The following is a 24,874-nucleotide window of genomic DNA, read 5'->3' as shown; positions in this document are numbered from 1 at the left end:
TTTTTTTGTCTTTTTCGGATGCATAACAACGAAATTATGTCTTAAATATTTTAAAGGTAATATTAACGACCCCTTCTCTATCGTCTGATTAAAAATTTTAATTCATAAATCAATTGTCCGTTTTGTAAAACACCGTGAATGTATTTTCGTCTGGATCTCATGCATAATAAAACAATTCTTGCAAAAAGATTGAACAGTTAATGTGGACGACCTCTTTTTCTGTCGCCTAATAGAAAGTTTGTTTGAGGAATCGATACCTCATCCTGCAAAACTCTCGTGTTTAAATTTTACCTTTTCACTGATCCCGTGTCAAAATTTGACACGTGAAATCAATAAGATGTGCTGTAAAACTCCCATGTGCAAATTTTCATTATAATCCGATGTATAATCAAAACAATGGGGCTTATTCTGAGAGTCACGTGACGAGATGTGCAAAATTTCACATCGTTGTGCCGACTCCAGAAACTACTCTAGGCTAGAATAAGTTTGCCAGAATTTTTTCAGCACGATTCCGGGCCGGACAAACCGGGCAATTTATATATAAAAACCTGGCAAAATCCGTGCATTCGATTTCAAATTGACGATCAAAAATCCGGGCAATATCCGGGCAAACTTTCTCAAAACTCAAAAATTCCTCAACAAAAATCAAGAAATAAAAATGAAAAATAATTTTATTTTCATCAAAAATCATCGACAGATTTTGAACCGATTTGTAGGCTTTCAAAAAACCTTTCATGGTTATTTATATAACACTTGCTCAAAAAATTTCGTTTTCGAAGTGTTTGTTATTATTTTTTGTTTAATTTGTCAAATAAAGTGAATGAATCCAGGCAAAATCCAGGCATTTTTCAATATAATCCGGGCAACCAGGTCGGCCCGGACTGTTCTCAAATTTAGTATTTAATATCCGGGCAAACCCGGATAAAACCGGGCAATCTGGCAACATTAGGCTAGAAGGTTCAGCTCAAATGCCCTGTGATCGATTTTTGTAGCTCATTCATACTAAGGTTTCTTCTCTGAAACATTTCCTGGAGTCAGGATAAAGATATGAAATTTTATGAGTCACGTCATTCGACTCGCAGAATAACTCCCAATATAGCAAAAACAGTGAACAGATAATATGGGCGACCCCTGATTACAGATTTGAAATCTGAAACAATTGAGCATCCCTCAAAACTTTTATGTGGAAATTTAAATCTCTATCCAATGCATAATAACGTCAATACCGTAAAAACATTGAACAGTTTTTATGGACGACCCCTTTCGCTGACCTCTGAATGAAAATTTGACTCCTGAAATCAATTACTCGTTCCTTGGAACTTCCGCGTACCAAGTTTTCATCTTAATCCAATGTATTTAAGCATTAATATCGCGAAAACAGTGTTAATATGGACGACCCCTTTGGCTGACCTTTGACTCTGAATTTGAAACCTGGAATCGATTGATCGTTCCTCAAAATACTCTTATGCAAATTTTCATCAAAAACAAATACATAATAACGCCAATATCGCAAAAACATTGAACAGTTGATATGGACGACTCCTTTTGCCGACCCCTTCTACAAAATTTGCAGACTGGAATCTATTGTCCGTTCCTTAAAATTCCCGTCTGCAAATTTTCATCTCAATCCAATGAATAATAACACCAATATAGTAAACACATTAAAAAGTTTATATGGACGACCCCTTTGGCCGACCTCTGACCCTGAATTTAATACCTGGAATCGATTGCTCGTCCTTCAAAACACTCATGTGCATATTTTCATATCAATCCAATGCATAATAACGTCAATATAGTAAAAATACTGAACAGTTCATATGGACGATACCTTTTGCCAACCACTGACACAAAATTCAATACCTGAAATCAATTCCTCATTTCTCAAAACTCCTATGTTCAAGTTTTTGTCACAATCCGACGTAAAATAACGTCAATATCGCGAAAACAATATTTGTCTTGTATGGACGACACCCTTTCGAAGGGGTCATCCAAAAATCTGAAAACATTTTTCATCATTCGTGGTCCTGATGAGTATCCATGCCAAATTTCAGCTCTCTAGCTCTTAACCCTTTCCTTCCCACGAGGTTTTTCACGTTTTAAAAATAGAAATATTTATTTACAGCTAAAGTTCTAGAACCAAAGATGCATAATTTGAGCCTACTTTAATGATCCATTTGAAAAATTTGGGTTTTGAGGTGGATCATATGTGCTCCATTGGGAAGATAACAACACATAGGGTGCAAATGAAAAACAGGAAATAATTGCCAAAAAACATGAAATTTCATCACTTCATTGATCACCAACTAAAACGATCCTATTTGTTAAAAAACTTCTTTCGTATACGCATCCCTCGAAAGTCTATTTATTGAAATATTTGAAATTTTCATTTTTGCCTTGAACAATTGGCCGCATGACACTTTGCGCAAGGAAAACAAAACATGTCGTTTTTCGAGAAAATCACGAACTTTTACGAATATTTCGAGACATGTGGTCATTTCAGCAGATGAAATAACTATCCTGAAGCGAATTTTTTTGTTAACGAAATGATTTTCTGGAGTATTGATAAGAAGCTTCACAAGAAAAAAAGTACGTTTTGTTCCCAGTGTATCACCAGTGATCCACTTTACTTACTCAAAAATTTATATGTTTTAGTTGAAATCTAAGTAAACCATCATTTGATTCTGCTTGCATAAGCAACCTTCTACACATCAGTAATTTTATTTAAAGGAAATTATAAAAACTTGTCAAGTTATTGCACAACAAATGACGACTTGATTTAAATACGAAAAAAATCCGACTTTTTTGCAGCTTTTGATCTGCCAAGCAAAACCTAGCGAACCGATTTTCTTCAAATTTCGTGCGATGTTTCTTCATCTCATATCCACACATTCGGTGAGAAAATGGTGTTGATCCAAAGCGCCCAGTTCAAATGCGAGCTGTTCAAAGTTGTGGATCACCTGTGCTACCATGGGAAGGAAAGGGTAGTATAACACTCCAGGGATAATGCTCAATTCGCCATGTAAACACAAAACAATCATCTTCACGTGCGACACGGTGTTTTTTGTAGCTTTAAATAATAAGTTAGACATTGCTGCGTTAAAAAGGAAACCATCTCCTTTAACTGCACTGTTTAAAAAAAAAGCCAGTTGTACTGTTAATGTGCTTTCAAAATAAACTTTATTCGATTGATGGTCATAATTTATCAAAAAAATTGGAACTACACTTTTAAAAGCTTGAATATGTTGAGATTTCTTTGAAAATTTGCGAAATCAACAAACAAAAATTTCAACAAAAAATGGTTTTTCAAAATTTACCCTTAAGGGGCCGTTGACTAATTACGTAAGCACGATTTAGGAAATTTTCAACCCCCCCCCCCCCTTGTAAGACAAAGTAAGATTTTTCAAAATCACCCCTCCCCCCTAGTAAGGTCTTATGTTTTTTATTCTTTGAGAAATCGACACTTTTTTTAGGTTTTATTTTTGACACTTTACCAGCATTATGGCATTAGTGTCAGTGAAATTGACACGTTTTTTTTTCAAAAATAGCTTGAAAATATTAAAAATGTGACATACATACTTCTATTCTATTCTATTCTATTTTGTTTATTTATAGAGGATTTTAACCAACATGGTCATTCGTCCTCTCATACATACTTCAAAGCAGAGCACTTTTTAAGCAAAATTAAAAAACTGTATTTGAAAAACACAATCTATAAAAACAACAGATGTAATATCATAAACGATTAAAGAAAACATTATTCAAGACATGTTTGGGGTAACAATAATTTTCAATAAATTTCCACAATCGAAGAAACGATATAAAATCTAAATTCCGATTTCAAAAAGAGAGATCAGGTTAGCACAATGTACCATAAAAAATTGTTATGTTTTTTACCTGAAAATCATAAATTTTTTTATAAAAATATCATTCTATACTACTAATATTGGGGCAAAAATGTTTAACCGTAATCACATTGTCAACTTACCTAAATCTTTTGTAAAATTTAGAGTTGATAGTGTCAATCACTGAAAAAACCTTCTAGAAATTCATTATTTAAAGCGCCTTATACTGATTTGTAAAGATTTTTTCTGAATAAAGTCATTTTCGAAATATGATGGATTCAAATCATGGTATCACAACGCGCCATTTTCCTTGTTGTATCTATAAATTTCTCAATTGAAAAGATTGTTATGATGAAAAGCGAAAAGCGACGATCATTTTCAATAATGTGATTTAGAGATTTTCGTTTGAATTGATTCTCTATAAATTTTATAGAACCTGCATTTTTTGTTAATTCAAAGACATTAAAAGATAAATAACATAACATCAAAATTAACCAACAAATGGGTAATGAGTAAAATAAAACCTGAGTAGTTTCGTATAACTGAGGCTGTGATGAATTTTTAATGTAATATTTCTTACGTAAGATTTTTGGAAACCCCCCCCTACCCCTTAGTAAGACATCGTAAGCAAATGTGATACCCTCCCACCCCCGTATGTACTTACGTTATTAGTGAACAGGCCCTTAATTAGTCATGGGTAAGGTTGCCAAAATCAAAAGTGATGACCATATATCAGGGCAAAATCCGGGTAAATTTTCTTAAAACTCCTACCTACCTACCTACCTACCTAAGGGTCCAGCGCCGATTGACCGACGCATAGGGCTGAGATAAAAGATCTCCACTGCTGGTGATCCGGAGCCAGCGTCTTCTCTTGCTGCCAGCCAAGGTTCTCGTCAACTGTGCGGATTTCAGCGGCTAGACTACGCCGCCACGAGCTTTTGGGCCTGCCTCATCTTCGATGCCCATCTGGATTCCAGTCAAGCGCCTCTCTGCAAATCTCGTTTTCATCTCTTCGCAGCGTTTGCCCAATCCATCTCCACTTACGTTCCCGAATCTCGATTTCTAGCGCCTTTTGATGACACCGGCGATGAAGTTCAACGTTTGAGATCCAGTTGCCAGGCCACCAAGCGCGGATGATGTTCCGCAGGCAGCGATTCACAAAAACTTGCAGTTTTCGCGTCGTCACCGCATATTTGCACCAAGTTTCTCCCCACCGTACAACAATAAGGATTTGACGTTTGAGTTGAAGATTTAGATCTTATTTCGTAGAGAGATCTGACGTGAGCGCCAGATGTTTCGGAGACTCGCCAGACTTGGTACCACCATCAGGCGTAATCTGGCTACCAAGGTACTAGAAGCACTCCACTATCTCAACCGGTTGTCCAGCTACCACGAAATTGGAACGATTTTCTGTGTTGATTTCCATCGACTTGGTCTTTCCGACATTGATTTTGAGACCTGCTGCCTTGGAGCTTTCGGTGAGGTCGTCGAGTTTGCTCTGCATATCTGGTTGTGTTTGGGCGAGCAAAACAATATCGTCTGCCAGTTCTAGGTCGTTCAGTTGCTCCATTGTTGAAGGATTCCACGGCAATCCTCGGTTTGGTCTACAGTCAATTGACACAGTCAAGACCTCATCCATTACGATGAGAAAAAGTAGCGGTGACAAAATACATCCTTGTCTCACTCCAGCAGTTACCGGGATTGGTTCGGACAAGACACCGTCGTGTAAGACTTTGCACGAAAATGCCTCGTACTCGTACTTCGATGAGATGAACTAGTTTCTCTGGGACCCCTCGTCGTCTTAGAGCAGTCCAGATGTTTTCGTGGTTCAGTCGGTCAAATGCCTTTTCGAAATCGACGAACACCAGTAGAAGAGAGTCCTGGAACTCGTTGATTTGTTCCAGTATTATTTGTAGCGTTGTGATGTGGTCCATACATGATCGTCCGGCTTGGAATCCGGAGCTTGTTGCCGTCGGAGTGTAGTGTCGATTTTCTCCTGGATCCTGTTCAGGATCACTTTGCAAAGTACTTTGAGAGTTGTACAGATCAAAGTTATGCCACGCCAGTTACCGCATTCGGTCAGGTCTCCTTTTTTCGGGACAGTTACAAGGATACCCTACATCCAGTCGGTCGGGAATGTTGCAGTATCCCAAATGTCAGCAAAAAAACGGTGCAACATTTGTGCTGACAAGGTAGGGTCAGCTTTCAGCATTTCAGCAGGAATGCAATCAATTCCAGGCGCTTTGTTGGATTTCATGTCCTTGATTGCCACTTCTATTTCAGCCAGCGAGGGCGCTTCCGAGTTGACGCCATTAATGCGACTTACTGTTGGCGCTTCGAGCTGCGGGTTCTCTTGGCCATCGCTATTTGTGACTCGGAAGAGTTGTTCAAAATGCTCAGTCCAACGCTTGAGCTGATCTGTTCGATCTGTCAGCAGCTGACCTGCTCGGTCTTTCAGCGGCATTCTTGCATAAGTCCTTACACCACTAAGGCGGCGGGAAATCATATAATAATCGGATATCTTCAATGGCAACGGCTCTTCCTCCCTGTTCGGCTAGGGAGTTTGTCCAGGCTCTCTTGTCTCGTCTACAAGCTCGTTTAACTGCCTTTTCCAGCTCCGCATATCGTAAGCGGGCGGCTGCTTTGGCTGACCCGGTACATGCCTGCTCAATTCCGACTTTCGTCTTTCTCCGATCATCGATCTTCCTCCAGGTTTCATCCGACATCCATTCACTTCGTCTTTCACAAACTTTACCGATAGTACCATGGCTCGTCGTGATACAGGCATTCTTCCACACCACTGTTCTTCGACTGTTCCGTCTGTCGGCAGATCCGAGGCTCGGGATTCTAGCTGTTCAACGTATGCCCTTTTCACCTCTGGATTCTCCAACCGGCGGACGTCGTATCGACACCCGACTTTCTCCTCGCGCCGTTGGACACGCGCAACTCTCTGTCGTATCTCGCCAAGGACGAGGTGATGGTCAGATGCAATGTCTGCGCTTCGTTTGTTGCGGACATCAAGAATGCTCCTTCTCCATTTTCGACTGATGCAGATGTGGTCAATTTGATTTTCTGTTCGGCCATCTCGGGATACCCAAGTGACCTTTTGTACTGGTCGGTGGGGGAAGAGCGATCCACCGATCACCATGTTGTTGTTGCCACAAAGTTCTACAAACAGCTCTCCGATTTCGCTCATGTGTCCTAGACCATGGCGCCCCATGATGCGCTCAAGGTCCTGATTGTCGGAGCCAATCTTTGCGTTGAAGTCGCCAAAATGGATTTGAATGGATTTGAAACCCTTCGGAATTTTCTCTGCCACGCTGTTCAGTTGACTGTAAAACTGCTCTTTATCCTGCAAAACGGCAACGTCAGTTGGCGCATAACACTGGACCATTGTAAGGTTTCTAACCCGTGTTCTAAATCTGGCTACGATTATTCTTTCGTTTATCGGTTCCCATCTTATAAGGGCCGCATGGACCTGCGGGCTTAATAAGAAACCAACTCCTCGTTCCCGAGTAGCGTGTTCTCCTCGTATGCCAGAGTAAAGCAGTACTTGCCCGGACTGTATCTTGTGTTCTCCAGTGTTAGGCCAACGGACTTCGCTCAGTCCCAGAATTTCAAGCTTGAGGCGGCTAGCTTCTCTAGCAAGTTGAGCCAGCTTACCTGGCTGGGCAAGGGTCAAAACATTCCAAGTTCTAATTCTAGTCCGTGTTTTCATGCTAAAAGTCGTTGCCAAAGTTCCAATTCGCCATCTTGGACTTAGCTGGCGGGAGCTGCATTTCATAAATTCAGCCGCTCGCTGCGAGACAGACGCTGCTTGAGCCGCCCTTGACCTGGAGAACAGATGCGTGTGGCCCCCTTCTCAGTCTGCATGCGACCAAAACATCCACCGGGGATGGGTACCCGATCTCCGCTTAGGTTACTTGCATCCCAGCCGGCACCACGGGGAGGTAGAGATAGGAGTTGTGAATAAGAGGTGATATGACCACAATGGGGTCTCGTGTTCATGCTTGGCAAAAGTCATCGTCATGAGGCGTGAAGCTGTGACTGTGAAGCCTCTTGGTCCGTCAAACTCAATTGACTGTTCCTTAACGACCAGTCACTTCGTTTGCCAGTCATTCATTCCCCAGTCATTTGAAGCTAAAAGAATTTCCTAGTCAAGCAATCGCATTCAAGCGACCGATGACGAAAAAGAAACGCATTTATTATTATTGTTGCTCCTGCCAGCAAGCCGAAGACGACCGAAGAGGAACAAGAAAAGCATTTATTATTATTGTTGCTCCTGCCAGCAAGCTCGTTTTCAGTTTTTTATTGCTATGGGCGATGGAAGCGAAAAGTTATTCTTTCTCTCCTTAAGAAAAACGCCTTTAGAACTGTCAAAAGTTGGGTGAAATTATAGCTGCATCCCACTTGCACTAATGCAAAACCATCACCCAAATTCGTCAGCGCTTCCATCGCCTATTGTTGCTCTCTGCCAGCAAGTCGTTCAATTAGTTGTACCTGCCGTCAGCAGCCGTTCGAAGTGTGAAGAAATTTGCCAGTCACTCTCAGGAGAAATTTTGACCATGTGTAGGAGCTTCGCCAGTCGATGATGGAAAAATGTTGACTGTTGTCGTGCTTTATCCGTCATGCGAGTAGTGAAGCTCCGTCAATTGAGAACAGTGCCAGTCGTTTGATGAAACAAAACTAGTCGGGTCAAGCGTGACGGGCGAAATTTGCCATCACTGCTCGTGTTGCACATTATCCACCATTTACCAGCCAAATATTATATAAATAATAGCTATTTTGTTATAAGCAATGATCACGATCCATCCAGAAGAAGAACATACTTTTATAACTGTAGGGATCAATTGAACCCATAATGAACATTAAAAAAACTTTTTCTTAAAAAAGGCTCAGAGTTTTTCACTGCTTTGAAAATATTTCACTATGAAGTTCACATTACACTCTAATGATTTATACATTGGAATTAATATTTTTGTTATAATTTTTTCATGTAAGATACATTTTAAAGTGATGAAAAAATATCTTCAAGTCACATTTTATGAAATTTTTCAAACAAAGTTAAAAAACTCAAACAATTATTTTGTTTAAATTTTTTGAGCTGTGGTATTATTTTTTTACCTACTATAAGGAAAACTGTACAAGTACTGTAAAAAATACAAGTTAGAAAATGGCCTCGCATTCCTGATAATTTATCGGGAAAAAATGTGACAATAAGCTTTCAATCCTCAAATAAAAATTTCAAACACAGAAACAGCATAAGATCCGCTTTTTTCGATAATTCTATACAAACATGGCATCTCCGTATGTATAATATTAAACGAAACACTAATAACGGATCCAGAAATTTAGGATCGAACTCGTAATCGAAGATGTAATTCAACACTAATTAATCACACGTATCTAATTGCATATGATACAGTTGGACTATCTTGAACAGTAACATGCTATCATCTTTCTTACATCTTTGAGTCTAATCTTTCAAAAACATCTCACAGAAATAAATGCGTGCATGTATCTCATGTCCGGTGACAAATTCAATCAATTGCGTTTTGATTCACGAAAATCCTCACTCAACTCAACATGCAGCACAGTTTCAGTGTACTACCATCAATAAACGTCGTCGTTCTTTTTTCGTCTCAACTGCAGCAGTTCTCACGTTCGCAAATTAGGCGTGATTTCAACAAGCTGGCAATACCATTGCCATTAATCATTAAACGCGTTTGGCGCGATTCCCAGGTCTAGAAAATGTACGCACATTTTTCACTATGCTGATGGATCTCTTAATCAACACTTGAGAAGAGATTCGGAATCAGAGTCGTTTCTCCTGTTTAGAAAATGATCATATCAAATAAATTTTAAAATCTAATTCTACACTTATAATTTGAAACTTGAGCTAACATAAAATGATGTTATGGCGCTTTAGAAAAACAAACAAAAATTCAAGTTCAGCTTTAACTAAGGTATCGTTGTTTAGAACGATGTCCGCCTTCCTGGCTCAACCATACGCAGCCAAAGCTGTGTTGACATTCTAAACCATAAGGCGCCTCCACCACATGATGACATACATACATATGTATGTACCTACGAATGTTTAGTACCGTACGCTTCACATAAATCGACCAAAAACACTTGCTCCTGCTTCTTCCTAACAAAGTCGAATCTCGCCGTGTGGAACTCGACCCGTCCTAACTCATAATAGCTGAGGGCAAACGACGAAGAAATTCATCACTTTAGTGCTGGTCATGAATGTTTTGTCTCAGACTAATTGGTCACGGCGTGGCGTTCTAATGGGAGGCGTCGTCTTCGCCGTTCGTTTGACCAATTGGCCAAGTCCCCCTCCCCACCCGAGCAAATTCGAATCTCGGAACAAAACACCGAACCGTTGAGTCCAATTTCAGTCCAGATTGAATTGTCGTTTACGTGTAACCGTAGCCGAAACAGTCCAAACAATCGACGACAACGACTACGACGACGACTCCGAAACGTTAAACCGTTTTCGTTTTCAAATGCGGAAATGTTTTGGGGGGCGAGTGTCAATTTGTTGACGACTTTTTCCTTTGCTGCTGCTTCTCCGTCCAGGCATCAACCCATTCGTTTCCCTCCTGCCACTGAGACTGTCTCCCACCCAATCGTATCACGGTACCGGAAAAATTGTCTTGTTTCTTGCTGATAGCGAACGTTCTTAATGCGCCTTTGAATGCAATCACATTTCAATGAAATGTCAGAGTAGAGTTTTTTTTTCGTTGAGGAATTTTCCTAGTATAGTAAAAACTAGAGCTGAGGTTAGGGTTACTAAGAACTGGCGCTAAGCGCATCCGGTTGAGAACTCAGGTGACAATTCTTAACAATCCACAAACGAGTGAGAAAAAGTCTTCCCGTAAAATTACTAGAAGAAATGTGTTTTTGTGCATTTTTTTTTTCAACAATCCACAACAAATCTTTTAATAATTCTATCTCGAATTGGGGTGCCCCAAGAAAGTGTACTGGGGCCCATTTTGTTTATAATGTACATTAATGACATAAAACGGGTTTTACGATTTTGGGATATTAATCTTTTTGCCAACGATACTGTTTTGTTTCTTGCAGAAAGCGACGTGGTTAGAGCTTAGTCACATCTAAATGAAGATTGACATTATCTAGTTAAATGGCTAAAGTTTAAAAAAATTAAAATTGAATATGAGTAAAACAAAGTATTTGATAATCTCGTCCGAATCGATGTTTCCAATTTCAATGTCAACCTTGAAGGAGTACCGATTGATCGCACAAGTGAAATTAAGTATCTTGGTGTGACGATTGATGATAAATTAACGTTTAAAAATCTCATCGACAATGTTATCAAAAAAAAAAAAAAAAAAAAAATAGCTAAAAAATATGGAGAATGATTGAACGATTGCCAATAAAATTCAGTTGTATGAATCTATGATTTCGCCACACATTGATTTCTGTTCGTCAATTCTTTTTCTGGCTAATGAAACCCAATAATAACGATTGCAGCGGTTACAGAATAAAATAATGCGTTTGATTTTGAAATGTAGTCGATATACTTTCTCTCGTTTCATGCTGGACGCTCTTCAACAGTTATCTTTTAAACAAAGAATTAAATATTTGACAATGGTGTTCATTAACAAAATAGTAAATAATTTATTGCCATCGTATTTAAGTAACCGTATTATCAGAGGAAGTGATATCCACTAGAAATGCTTCGGAAGTGAGAAGAACACCCACTTTTATGCTCAGCGCAACTCAAAACTCGTTATACTATAAAGGAATAAGCGACTTCAATTCATTACCGCGAGAAATCAAAGGTGCTCATACTTTGGCTGAGCTCAAGAGACTTTGTTTTTCACACACGAAAAGAGTAGGTTTGTAAAAATAGGTTATAAGGGAAGAATGCAATATTTGACGCAATTGCCAATAATAATAGTAAATAGACAAGCAAATCATTGTTTTCGTTCAATGATGATGATGATATTTGCTTTTATTATTGATTTTTTGTGGCATTCTGCCGTGTGTAAAGTAGAATTAAAAATGAAGAGAAAGACTACATATGTTTGAGACACGCGCTCGAAATAATACTATTGATTAAAAAAAAGTAGTTTTGAATGTGCATTACAAGCACAAAACATAAATAAGCCCCGTTTTTTTTAGTTTTATTGGTATACTGATTCTGATAGGATATTAAAACTATCATAAAGATAACTCGACCAGCTCAAACCTTTGTAGGGGAAGAGGTGGGACCATCATCATCATCCTCATTTCATTTAAATATTTCAAATTTAAGAAATGTAACAAAAACAGTTTAGTTCAATGAAGTATGTCAAAGTTTATTAGCACATTTTGTGAAAATGAAATTATTTTTACAATAAACGACTAGCTATAATTTGTTCAATTTAGAATAGTTTTTACCAAAAATTAATCAAAATATATAAATGTGGGCATTATATAACGAAAGGGTGGTAACTATTGTTATGAAACTGACGATAAAACTAACCTTAAAAAAATTCCCAGCTATTTAAAATTAATAAATATTTTAGAATATATCCAATAATATTGTCAAGAAATTTAAACATTAGAAAGATTTCTACACAAGATACTTACAATTGATATTTTAAACTAGCAGACCCGGTGTGCTTTGCTCCCCGTGGAAAAAGTAAGGTGCGTTAAAATTATTATAAGTTAAATATACTTCCTTTTAAATTTAACTCTAACATTGTTTAAAGCTGACTGCTTTTCATCTGAGCATCTGAGCTTCTAGTTTGTTTTGAGTATAAATATAACTTTATAGTTTGAAGGTTGTAAAATACCCGTAATACAAAATAGGAGGGATCTACATACAATACAATAACATTAAGCCAATAAACACTAAAACACTAAGACATTGTTTTTTGTTAATAATATTGTATGTGAGGGTCTTTTTTACTTAAAATATTAAGTGTCTATCAATACAAAATATCATCCAATTTGGTTTAAACCTGTTTGTCAATTCAATAGATCGTCTCATTAAGTCAAAACGCTTACGTTTATCTATTTTAAACAATAATCATTCGAGGATTGTTAAAATTTTGTCAATTTTTTTTAATTAATTTTGTATGAGAGGGCTCCCTCCTTTTTAGATTTGGAGGGGTTTGAAGCAATTATGAAAACCATTTTCGGTCTCAAAAACGGCTACACACCAAATTTCACGTTGATCGTTTCAGAAGTTTCCGAAAGTTGTTCGAGTTACGTACATTTCCTGGTAATTATGTATGGGAGCCCCCCTTTTGAGGATTCGGAAAGGGCTACACTCCAAATTTCACGTTGATCGGTACAGTAGTTTCCGATGATTGTTTGAATTGTGTCAAATTATTGTTAATTTTGTAAGGGATTTAGAGGGATTTTCTTTGGATTTAGAGGGGTTTTAAAGTATTACAGAAACCATTCCCGGTATAGAAATTGGCTACACATCAAATTTCTCCTTGATTGTTTATGTTTTAGTAGTTTACGAAAATTATTCAAATTGTGTCAAATTTTTGTAAAATTTTGTATGGGAACCCCCTTCTTTGGATTGGAAGGGGTTTAAAAGTATTATAGAAACTATTCCCGATCTTGGAAATGGTTACATATAAAATTTCACGTTGATATGTTTAGTTGTTTACGAAAATTGTTCAAATTGTGTCAATTTTTTTGTTAATTTTGTATAGGAGCCCCCCTTTTTGGATTCAGAATGGTTTAAAAGTATTTTAAAAACCATTCCCAGTCTTGAAAACGGCTACACACCAAGTTTCACGTTGATCGTTTCAGTTGTTTTTGAAAATTGTTAGAATAATGTCATATTTTTTTATTAATTTTGTATGGGAGACCCCTTCCTTTAAGTCAGAGCCGTTTGACAGCATTTTAGGAACCATCTCCGGCCCCAAAAACCCTTATATACCAATTTTTACAATGATTGGCTCAGTAGTTTCCGAGTCTATAGGAAACAGACAGACAGACATTCATTTTACATGTATAGATATCCTATAGCTGTTTTTATTTCAAAAGTAACCTCGTAGGAGTCATTGGTTAGGCTAATTTCAAGGATTGTAGAATCTACTTCAAAGTTAAATCTTGTTTCATCTACTATCGACTAAATATTCAAAAGCTACAAAATATTTTAGTGCAAGTTGACGAATACTCGTAAGGGCGTTGTATGTTTTTCAGCAGTAAGAAACAGTATAAAAATTGACACAAATATCAGCTGATTATAACAACGAAGGCAAAATGTGAAGTGTGCTGTGGCTGTAGCAAATGAAAATGTTTCCACGGAGACTATTATACCAAAAATATGAGCAAATCGGCCTTAAGAGCATCGGTTGCAATAGGTACTTACTTGTCAAATGGGTATCTGTTGTTGATTTTTTTTGGTTATGTTTTTGATAATAAATTAGCAAGGTTTACTTTTCCGTTTACTTTTATTCGGCCATACTAAAAAAAGCACTTACACAAAGCAGAGAGACGACCCTAGCGGGAGATAAAATTCTTTTTTTTTCTGAGGATAGTCGAATAAAAGTAGACTGAAAAGTTAAACAAGCGAATATTTTATCAAAAACATCACCGAACAAAATTGTTGAGATTCGTCTCATCGAAGCAATCCATTAGACGAATAGCAACACACGCATGATGTTTGTTTATCATGTGTAAACAACAAGTAAATGTAACTATGGTGATTCTTTAATATAGAAAAGTCAAATTAAGTATTCCAATGTTTAGAAGAAACAGTGCGTTTACGCTACGTCCAGAATGCAACAAAGAGAGCACATACATACATACATACATACATACATACATACATACATACATACATACATACATACAAGGCACAGAACTTCCCAAACCACGATGAGCGGCTAAAATCGGGCACGGAAGCTTCACGAGAAGATGCTTACACAATATGGCTGCTGTGGGATGGATGAAGAAACGTATATAAAAGCCAAATTTAAGCAAATTCCGGGGTTGGAGTTTTTCACCGGCAAGAGCAAGTTCGATGTGAACGACAAATTTAAAAAAAGAAAATGTTGAAGTTCGCCTCCTTTTGTGACAAGGGACACAGTAAATGGCGAGATCTACAATTCTGAGTGCCTCGCGAAGCGCCTTCTGCCGTTCCTGCAGCAGCACGACGAAGCTTCGCTATTTTGGCCAGATCATCATGTCACATTCTAAAAGTGTCCTGGAGTGATGTGAGGGCAATTCTGCCCATTTTGTTTCAAAGGACATAAACCCGGCTCCATCGATTAACTTTTATTTTGATTTTTGAAGTAAATATGTGTATAAAACTACCCTAAAATTTTGGTTCAATTCAAAACATAATAAGAGAATTGGCATGACATTTTCGGTATCGCAATAATTTTGTGTTCGCCTTCTAAGAATATTTGCTCAGCTGATCAGTGGTTTGTTGGTAAACAAACTCCATGAGTTCCGCAGTAGCAAAACCAAAATGGCCGAGATGGCTGAATTGAGAATTTGGCATACGGTAACACCTCTTTTATACACAAACCTTGGGGCACAGCACTACTGGAAAGGAAGAAAGAAAGAATCGCTAGGAATCAATAGTGGCAAGAAGAGTCAGGGCCGAAAAGAGGACCACGAGCCGAAATCCGGGGGGACAACGAACCAGAAACCATTGGGAGGTCATCGAGACAGGAACCAAAGTCACTGGAAGGTCGTCGATGCAGAGCCATAAGGAGGTCGTTGAGTCGAGACCACTGGAAGATCGGAAAGCCAAGGACCGTGGAAGGTTGTCGGACCAGGAGCCAACTGGAAGGTCGTCGAACCGGAAAGTCAGGTGGAGGTCGACAAGCCAGAAAACACGGGGGTCGTCGGACAGGTGCCATGGAAGATCGTTTGGTCGGATTCTTGAAAGGTCGGCGAGTCTGAAGCCAGCGGAAGGTCATCGTACCTTGGTGAGGTGTCGGGCTAAAATAAGAGCGTCAAGTCGGAACCACTGGGAGGACGTCGGACCGATGCGTGCCATGAAATGTCGCTGGACTGAGAAAACGAAGCAGTTGTAGGGTCGTCGTGCCGAAAGCCATGGAAGTTTAGCTTGCCAGTATCATTGAACGTCGTCAAGTCAGGAACCAGGTGGTGGTCGTCAAATCAGGAGCAACTGAAGAACTTTGGAGCGGGGTACCACGAAAGGTCATCGAGCCGGTACCACAAAAGGTCGTTGGCCCGGAAAGCCGACTGGAGATCGTCAGGCTGGAATCACTGAGTAACGTAAGGCCTCAGGAAAGGCGTCGAGGCGCAAGAGTAAGCTTCGAACAAGGGAGTCGAGACCAAAATTGAGAAAATTAAACTTCAAAAATTCCGAGACCTGAACGGTAAATTTAACCTCCAAAAATGTCAGTGCAAAAATCAGGTAGCCGACGGCGAACACAGTTGACGATCAGACTTCGTTGTGTACGGATGTGTTTAGATCTAAAGCTACTCAAGTTCTCACCCTAATTTTTGAAGCAGTGCTGTGTACAGTGATTTACAATGACAGATGAACTAATAAATAACACTATAGCCTTCAGATTTCCGGATGGTGCTCCCAGTCTATCGTTGGTCGAAATGGCCAGATTTATAAAGGGTCTCGACGCGGACAAGTCTTCGATGGAGACTTCCTATAAAGTTGCCGAGGAAAGGTCAATTTTTATAAAATTTAAGACCAACGAGGCAATGAAAGATGCAGTAGCCCAGAACGCGGAAACGATTTTGTTTTCTTACTCCAATGAGAAAACGGTGCAGGTTACAATGGCTGTTGCAGGCAGTAACACAAGATATGTTCGTATCTTTGATCTGCCCCCTGAAGTTACGGACGCAAACATTGCCGCCGTGCTGGGCAAGTATGGTTGTATTAAGAGGATGGTGAAGGAGAAATTCCCCGCAGAACTGGAACTCGACCTATACACTGGAGTTAGAGGAGTATATGTTGAGATTAAGAAGGAGATTCCAAGTTCTCTGTTCTTTTTGAATCGGAGAGCACGTATTTATTATGAAGGAATCAAGCAGAAATGCTTCCTTTGTAAGAAGGAGGGTCACCTCAAAGCTAATTGCCGCAAAATAAAAACGGGAACTCAGGAGGAAACAGTCACCAACTCGATGGAACGCGCTCGGCTCTCCCTGTTAGCTCTGCTAGCAGGGTTGATACGCAAGCTGTTAGAAGCTACTCAGGAGTTGTTCAAAACCTGGTACCCGTGCGCACGCCACCGGAGCTGCAGCTGAAGATGACTACCCTGACATCATCAAAACAAGCGATCGATCGGCAGACTGATGTGGGAGATGAGGAGAGCAGGTTCACCAAGTCTCTCTGCGAATTCGCTGAACAAGAGAGAATGGAGTGTGAAGAGGCCAAAACACAGAGCGCTGTTAAACGGCATCGATCTCCGCTTTCGGAAACAGCTACGGATGAAGACGGTTTCACGCAACAGACTTCCAGGCGTACGCGTAGAGCGAAGAAAGATACTCTAGCTAGGATTGCAACAACACCCAAGGAGAAATCCACTCATGTGAGTCGCTCACAGAGTAAGTAGGTTCTTGTTTCATCTTCTTCATTACTTTTTATGGATAAGAACTCCCAAGCACTCGTTTTGTTCCACCTGACATATAAATTAGTACGTTTACTCACACCCGACAGGGTGTCGATGTGTTTTTCTGAGCAACCTTTTAAGTAGATCCTGATTTAACTGTAGTTGTAGGAACTCTGAACTGCATGAAATGAACATAATAAGAAAAATAGCGACAATTAATATTAATGCGATCTCGATTGAATCAAAGAAACTTTTACTGAAGGATTTCATCATAAAGAACGACATTGACGTAGTATTGCTTCAGGAAGTTAGCTTTGAAAACTTTGGTTTTATTCCTACACATATGGCTATTGTTAATATCAGCCACGATAATAAGGGAACAGCTATTTTAATCAGAAAATCCATCAGTTTTGAAAATCCATTGCTCGATCCAAATGGGAGGGTTTCATCTTTATCAGTGGAGGGAATAAATATTGTGAATATTTACGGTCATTCTGGCTCCAAATATCGCACAGAAAGAGATGAATTGTTCAGTTCATCAACAGCAGTGCATTTTAATAGAACGAACACCTTTTCAACGATATTTGCAGGCGATTTCAATTGTGTTCTTGAAGCAAGTGATTATAAAAACTTGAATGAGAATAATTTTTCTAGTGCGTTAAAGACACTCGTGGGACTTATGGGCTTAAATGATGTAGATAATTTACCTAATATCCGAAAAAAAGCTTTTACATTTCATAGAGGAAACTCTGCTTCACGATTAGATCGTTTTTATGTGAATAAATTGTTTACAAGATCCGTTGTTAAATTAGAAACAGTGCCGATTGCTTTTTCGGATCATCACGCAGTAGTTATGAGTTACAATGTAGATCCATCTTCAAGATTACCAATTCAAGGAAAAGGATATTGGAAAATAAATGCACATATTTTGAATGATGAATCTGTTAAGGAACAATTTCGAGATGTATATGAGCAGCTAAAAGGTAGACTTAAATATCATAGAAATTTTCAGTTCTACAACCGCAAGTCCTATGAATTCAATTTTCAAACTAGGCAGCAGAAAGACATTCTTAATAAAGAAATGTATGATATCAATGAGCAGCTAGCACTAGGCAGAGATGTTAATGATCAGATGACCATTGTAAAATCAAATCTTATCAAAATTGAAGAAGCTCGTTTATCTAGTTACATGAAACGATATGATGCACCGACAATTCTTGAAGGTGAAAAAGTCAAAATATGTCATTTGTCGCGGATGTTGAAAACTAAGATGCAACCACAACTATCGAACGGTCTTAAAATATCAGGTGAAATTGTTAAGGAACCTGATAGAGTTAAAACTTTTATTTTCGATCATTATAAAAATTTGTTTAACGAAAGTAATTCTCATAATAACACATTTGAAGCTTTGAAATGTGTAAACAAAAATCTTTCGGTAGATAGTAGATTCCAATTATTGGAAGAAATTAGTGAAGAAGAATTGAAGTTAGTTTTAAAAAATGCAACGAAGAAAAAAGCACCGGGACCAGATGGGATCACTTACGAATTTTATAATACCTTTTTTGAAGTGATGAAGGCAGACCTTTTAAAATTATATAACGGAATACTTTTAGGGCACTTGGTGCCTCTTGAAACTTTTTCTAGCGGAATAATAACATTAATACCAAAAACTGGATGCAAAAGTGACATAAACAACTATCGTCCCATATCCTTACTTAACACAGATTACAAAATCTTCACTAAGATCCTAGCTAAAGTCTGCTTCATTTAATATTGGAACACAAACAAACGAATTCATAATTTGTTTTTCATACAAATGTAGCATTTTCTTTACTCTTTCATAAAAAAAATTAAAAAAATTATTCATTGCTGTTTCGAAAAAATTCTCGTACTTTTCCCGTAATACGGCACATTAGGCGGCGCACACCCTTTTCGTTCACCGTTTTGGCGATTTGATTCCACCAGTTCTTCATTTGAGTCATGTTCCTAACAAGTTTTCCCTTTGCCTTAAGCCTCCGCTTCGTGATTGCCCAGTATTTCTCTATCGGCCGGAACTGGGGGCAGTTTGGGGGGTTGAGGTCCTTCGGTATTACGCTGACCCCGTTCGTTGCGTACCATTCCATAACCGTTTTGCTGTAATGGCAGCTTGCGAGGTCCGGCCAAAACATTACTGGACGGTCGTGAGCACGAATAAACGGCAGTATCCGTTTCTGTAGGCACTCTTTTTTGTAGACTTCTGATGTCATTGTCTTGTCAGTGAGAAAGACTTTGGTTTTCTGTCCACAACTGCATATCCCCTGCCAAATCATGTACTTGCGGGCGAATTTATCCGCAAACACGAACTTAAATTTTGCAGGTACATCCCCCCGAGCCGTCGCCAAATAAAATTTTTGACCTGGGATTTGCCCAAAGTCCGCCTTCACGTAGGTCTCATCGTCCATCAGAATACATCCGTCGAACTTGGTCAGCACTTGGTCGTACAGCTTTCGAGCACGGATTCTGGCCACATTGTTCTGCTTCAGCGTCCGATTTGGCTGTTTGCTGACTCGGAATGACCTTATTCCTTCCCGGAGACGAATTCGTCGCACCGTACTGTGAGCGGCCTGGAACTTATTGGCCAAATCGCGGTCTGAAAGATTGGGATTCCTCTTGACGGCCTTGATGACTTTCCCACGCAGTTTCCGGTCGACAGTTCCACTCCGACGCTTCGAATGCGGCTTCCGAGCCGTCGTCAATGTTTCCTTGTACTGCTTGATAACACGCCATACGGTATTTCTGGGCATTTTAAGCTGTTTAGCTAGCTTCGATGCCGACAACAATGGATTTTCAAGAAAACTGTGCACAATTTGATCTCTCCGTTCGGCTTCCATGGCGGTTGTTTACAAAATGCTATCGTTTGGTGTTATGACATAAATACATGGTGAAAGGTAATGATTTTCCCGACACGTGGGTGAAAAAAAAATTCCAAATCCGTCCACTAGGAGCGCCACAATGAACAAAAGAATTTGTTCCAATATAAAATGAAGCAGACTTTAATCGGTTTTCCTCATGCATGCAACAAATTATAGGCAACGAGCAAACGGCGTGTAAACCTGGCGGTTCATGTACCGATAATCTTGATATATTAAGAACGTTTATTATTAAAGCAAATCAATCCAAAAGATTCAAATTCGCTTTGTTAAGCATTGATTTAGAAAAAGCTTTTGATTGTGTTCAACATACAAAGTTATGGGAAATCATGAATAAATTGGGTTTCCCTGTACAAATTGTACAATGTGTATAAAGCTTATATCGTTATGCATCGTCTCGCGTGTTATTTAACGGTTATCTTACAAACTCATTCAAAATAGGTAGATCTGTTCGTCAAGGATGCCCGCTCTCAATGATTTTGTTTTCTTTATACATAGAACCCATGATCAGACAATTAAGTGAGAATCTAGTTGGTATTTTAATCGATAATAAAATTGTTAAAATTCTTGGATATGCAGATGACTTGACAATGGTGGTAAAAAATGATGAAGAATTTTCTAAAGTACTCGAAGTTATCGAGAGATATGCTGGTGATGCTGGGATTAAGCTTAACTTTAGGAAATCAGGATTTTTAAGATTTAATAACTGTTGTTTTGGTCCTCAATTGATCACCGAAAAAAATGCATTGAAAATTTTAGGATTAACAATGGCCAGCGATTGGAAAAATATGATAGAAACTAATTTTAATTCAATTATCGCGAACGTAAAATCAACTATGCACTTATACTATTCACGTAGACTTAATTTGATCGAAAAAGTTTTCATAGTAAATACTTTTTTTTTGTCTAAAGTATGGTATGTTGCCCAAATCCTACCACCCACTAACAAGCATATAGCTGAGCTTAAAATGATAGTTGGTAATTTTATTTGGAGTCATCATAAACTATTCAGAGTAGAAAGGAATCAATTATATTTAGATAAAGATAGAGGAGGGTTGCAATTGCTAGATCCTGAAACTCAATGTCAAGCATTGTTCACACGAAATATTCTGTTCAAAAATGGGGAGCCCGTCAAACAATTTTTACAGGGAAACAAAAATAATATATTCCGAGATACCTAGCTCTTGAAATTTTGCATAAAAATGCCAACGGACAATCTTTTAACAAACCTTAACACCACCTACTGACAGAAAAGGTCAACATTTCTCGATAATTGAATTTTTCACTTGTACCCCTCGTTCCGGGGGGTTTAAAATGCACTCTAATATGCTTTTGTTCAATTTTGGAATACATTTGCAAAATGTATTCAGACCTACTTCCACCAATTTTTGAAGAAAAGCTTTATGCCACTGACTCAATTTAATTGAGAACCTCACGTTTTTGCGCATTCAGATTCCTCAATTAAAAAAAATCTTCAATTAAAACAGATAACTAATTTGTATTGCATATCTCGTTGAGCCTGATCATTGATTCCAAATTCAACGGAACAGTGCTGAGGATATTGCGATTAAGGGTTTTGATGACGTGGCCAAGTTTTTATTTTGATTGGGATCCTGATTTATGATAAATTACAGATTTTTTCCCAAGGTTTTAATTAATTTTAGTTTAATTCATTCAAATGCTGATAAATTTTATCTAGTTTTATTAAGATGTTTAAATCAAAATCTTAAATTTGCAAAGCTTTCCAGTTTAAGTTTAAACAACTAGTAGCACCTAGTAGCCATTTGAAAGCATGTGATAAATTTGATAATTTAGAAATTTAAAACTTTTAAAATTATTTTATATCAGGAAGTGCTAATTCGTTTTTTCCGAATCAACCATTTCAATAACAAAAAAGCAAAAAGTAGTGTTTTCTATCTCTCAAATTAGATTTGAAAAAAAATTTGAAACCTGTTCACGTGCACAACCGGTGACGAGAGTAGGGGTTTGCCAAATTTCCACGCTTGTCCACGGAGGGGGAAGAGGGGGTCTAAAACCTCATTTTTCTGTCCAAGTGGTATCTGAACAGCCCCCAAGAAAAAAAAAATACTTTGAATAGCGATTGAAGACTCTAATACCGGAAAACCGTGCTAATTCTGGAAAGCCAAGACCACGTAGAGAAAGACCTCAGTGCGTTTGTCGTGCAAATGAACCCTCAAACTGCTAGTTATTTCCGACCGTGTAATATAAATTGTTTTTTTTTTTCCTTAGCGTGTTTTACTAAATAGTTGCATTTCTGCCACAGCATTTGATGGTGGCGCTTTTTGATTTTGTCCGTCGATTTTCGCTAGAGTTCCGAATCTTGTAATAGATAATTTTTGCAGGGAAATACAAATTTAAAAAAAATCTCAATTAATGGTAAAAAATGGATTTTCAATGCAATTGAAATTCAAAATCAGAAAGATTTAACGGCTAATAAATTAATATATAATTACCTATTGAAGAAAAAAGATATAAAAATAAGAATAGAGGAAAAGTTTAAAGATGAGCAATGGATAAGTATTTGGAAAAACATAGGAAAACATTATTTAACTATGAAAGCAAGATCTACGTTATATGAAGTTTATAATGATGTGTATCCTAACAAAGTTAAGATGTTCAATCGCAATGTTGCTAATATAGATAGCTATTACTGTGATGTTTGCCAGGAAATTGATACTAACTTGCATAGAAATTAAATCATGTACTCACTCTCATATAATATGGAACTGGATTTCAAGAATAATACGCCATAGACTTAAAATAATTTTAAACGACCCAGAAGAAATTTTATACATTGAGATAGATGATAAAAGTTTTGTGGAAAAAACAGCTCTTTGGCTAGTTGCAGAAGCAATTAATTACAATATGATACACTATAAAAATCCTAGCTTGTTTATGTTTCAAAAATATATAAGGGAATTCAGGTGGAATAACAAACATGTTTGTAAAAAAGTTTTTGATTCAAGAATTAATATTTGTTAACGTTAGAAAATCAGAATTTAAATGAATTTGGTTTTTGTGAATTGATATTTGTAAAATTAAACTAGGTTTTAAGTTTCAAATGTAATTTTAAATGTAGATAATAAAGGAAAAAAAAAAGAAAAAAACACGGTCGTTTTTTAGGTTAATGTTCCCAAAATTAGAAAGTGTTAGTGAAACGCCCTGAATTATGACACGAATATCACTAGTGGCAAATAGGGCTATTTGATAGGCAAATAATGACGATGATTATTCACAGTGTCAAGTTTTTGAAATTATTTTTAAAGCCTATTTTCAATCAGTTCTATTATGTTTGCGATGTTATTATGTCATGTGTATATTACAACTATATACATGGAAAAGTGTTTTTCGCGAAATTTTTTTGAATTTTATTTTTTCCATCCAAATAAATATTTTATAAATTTTTCCTTTTAAAAATCCTTATTCTAAAGGTTTTACGAGGTGCATATAATTGAAGATACTTAATAAAGCTAAAAATGTTACTTTGAGAGACGCTCGTTTTTCGGTCAAAGCTTCAGGTTTAGTTTATGAAGGAACTTCCTAAGAAAGTTCCACCTTCATATCTGTTTCCAAAAATATCAATATTCATTGTTGAAATTGTGTGTTTAGTCACCCTACCCAGACGCCTCAACATTTTTTCCAAGATTTCAAATTCTTTTCTATCAATGAACTTTTCTGCAACGGGAACGAAATCTGTATCTCACCTATTCCGGTTTCTTTTTTCACTTTTCCCAGGAATTCCTCCAAGGGGACGGACGCCAGCTCCAGTAGGGGGAACAGTTCGGGAAGGTTCGACACAACAGAACACGTAAGGAAACCGAATAACGAAAAAGGCAGAAAGCCCTGGACAGAACATGAGAAATCGTCTCGAGGTCCTGCACGTGGCGTTTCTTCTGCTGACGGTGAGCAGTCAAACGGTGTTGATAATGGCGTCCCGGGCAACCTACAACGCACCCCGGGAAAGGGGGGTTGCGATTGGGACGGCTTTGGGTGTCGAGGGAGGGCGGAACCACCCATTGCAATGCCCTCGGTTACGTTCCGGTGGGGAAACGGAAGCTGAACAGGAACAACAACTGCTGTCGATAAACGAATGGTCCAGCACGGTGCCGGCCATCGATTTGGAGGAGGAAAAACTCATGAACATGGTGGAAAACGTCAGCAGAATAAGGTTAGTTGCAATCAAAATATATTCTAATCAGATGCGTTACAAACGATAACAATTATTGAGGACTAGCTATCGAATTTTGTTGTTGAATTAAAAATGATAAAACAAAATCAACTCTGATTTCATTGATTTTTTTTATAAATGTCAGGAATTTCATTCACGCATGATCAACCTTTGTGCCCTCTTAGCAATAAATGTGTTAGATCTATTTTTTTCATACAATGACAATATTTTCCTTGAATGAGAAACATTTAAATCAGCTGCTTAAAATCAGCGGCAGTTTTGACACCGCAACCCATTCCAAGGGTCAGCTCCATCAGCATAAGGTCATGCATCGTAAACTTCCGAATTCAGTCAGATTGGGGAACCATTAAAGATGCAGCTCGATCGATGATTTCTCACGACCCA

At 38.0% G+C, this 24,874-nt stretch overlaps 1 protein-coding gene across 7 annotated transcripts in view; it reads left to right on the top strand.

Moving 5' to 3' along the window:
- LOC129743875 (uncharacterized) overlaps positions 1-24,874 on the top strand; it is a 107,153-nt gene that overhangs the window by 1,865 nt on the left and 80,414 nt on the right. For all 7 annotated transcript variants that reach the window (XM_055736101.1, XM_055736102.1, XM_055736103.1 and 4 more), the window contains exon 3: positions 24,037-24,469. In XM_055736101.1, the coding sequence (XP_055592076.1) occupies positions 24,156-24,469 (314 nt within the window). In that variant the 5' untranslated portion in view covers positions 24,037-24,155. The remainder of the gene's footprint in view (positions 1-24,036; positions 24,470-24,874) is intronic.

This window comes from Uranotaenia lowii, chromosome 2 (genome assembly GCF_029784155.1).
Source record: "Uranotaenia lowii strain MFRU-FL chromosome 2, ASM2978415v1, whole genome shotgun sequence".
Lineage (NCBI taxonomy): Eukaryota > Metazoa > Arthropoda > Insecta > Diptera > Culicidae > Uranotaenia > Uranotaenia lowii.
This window is presented reverse-complemented; position numbering and strand designations above follow the sequence as displayed.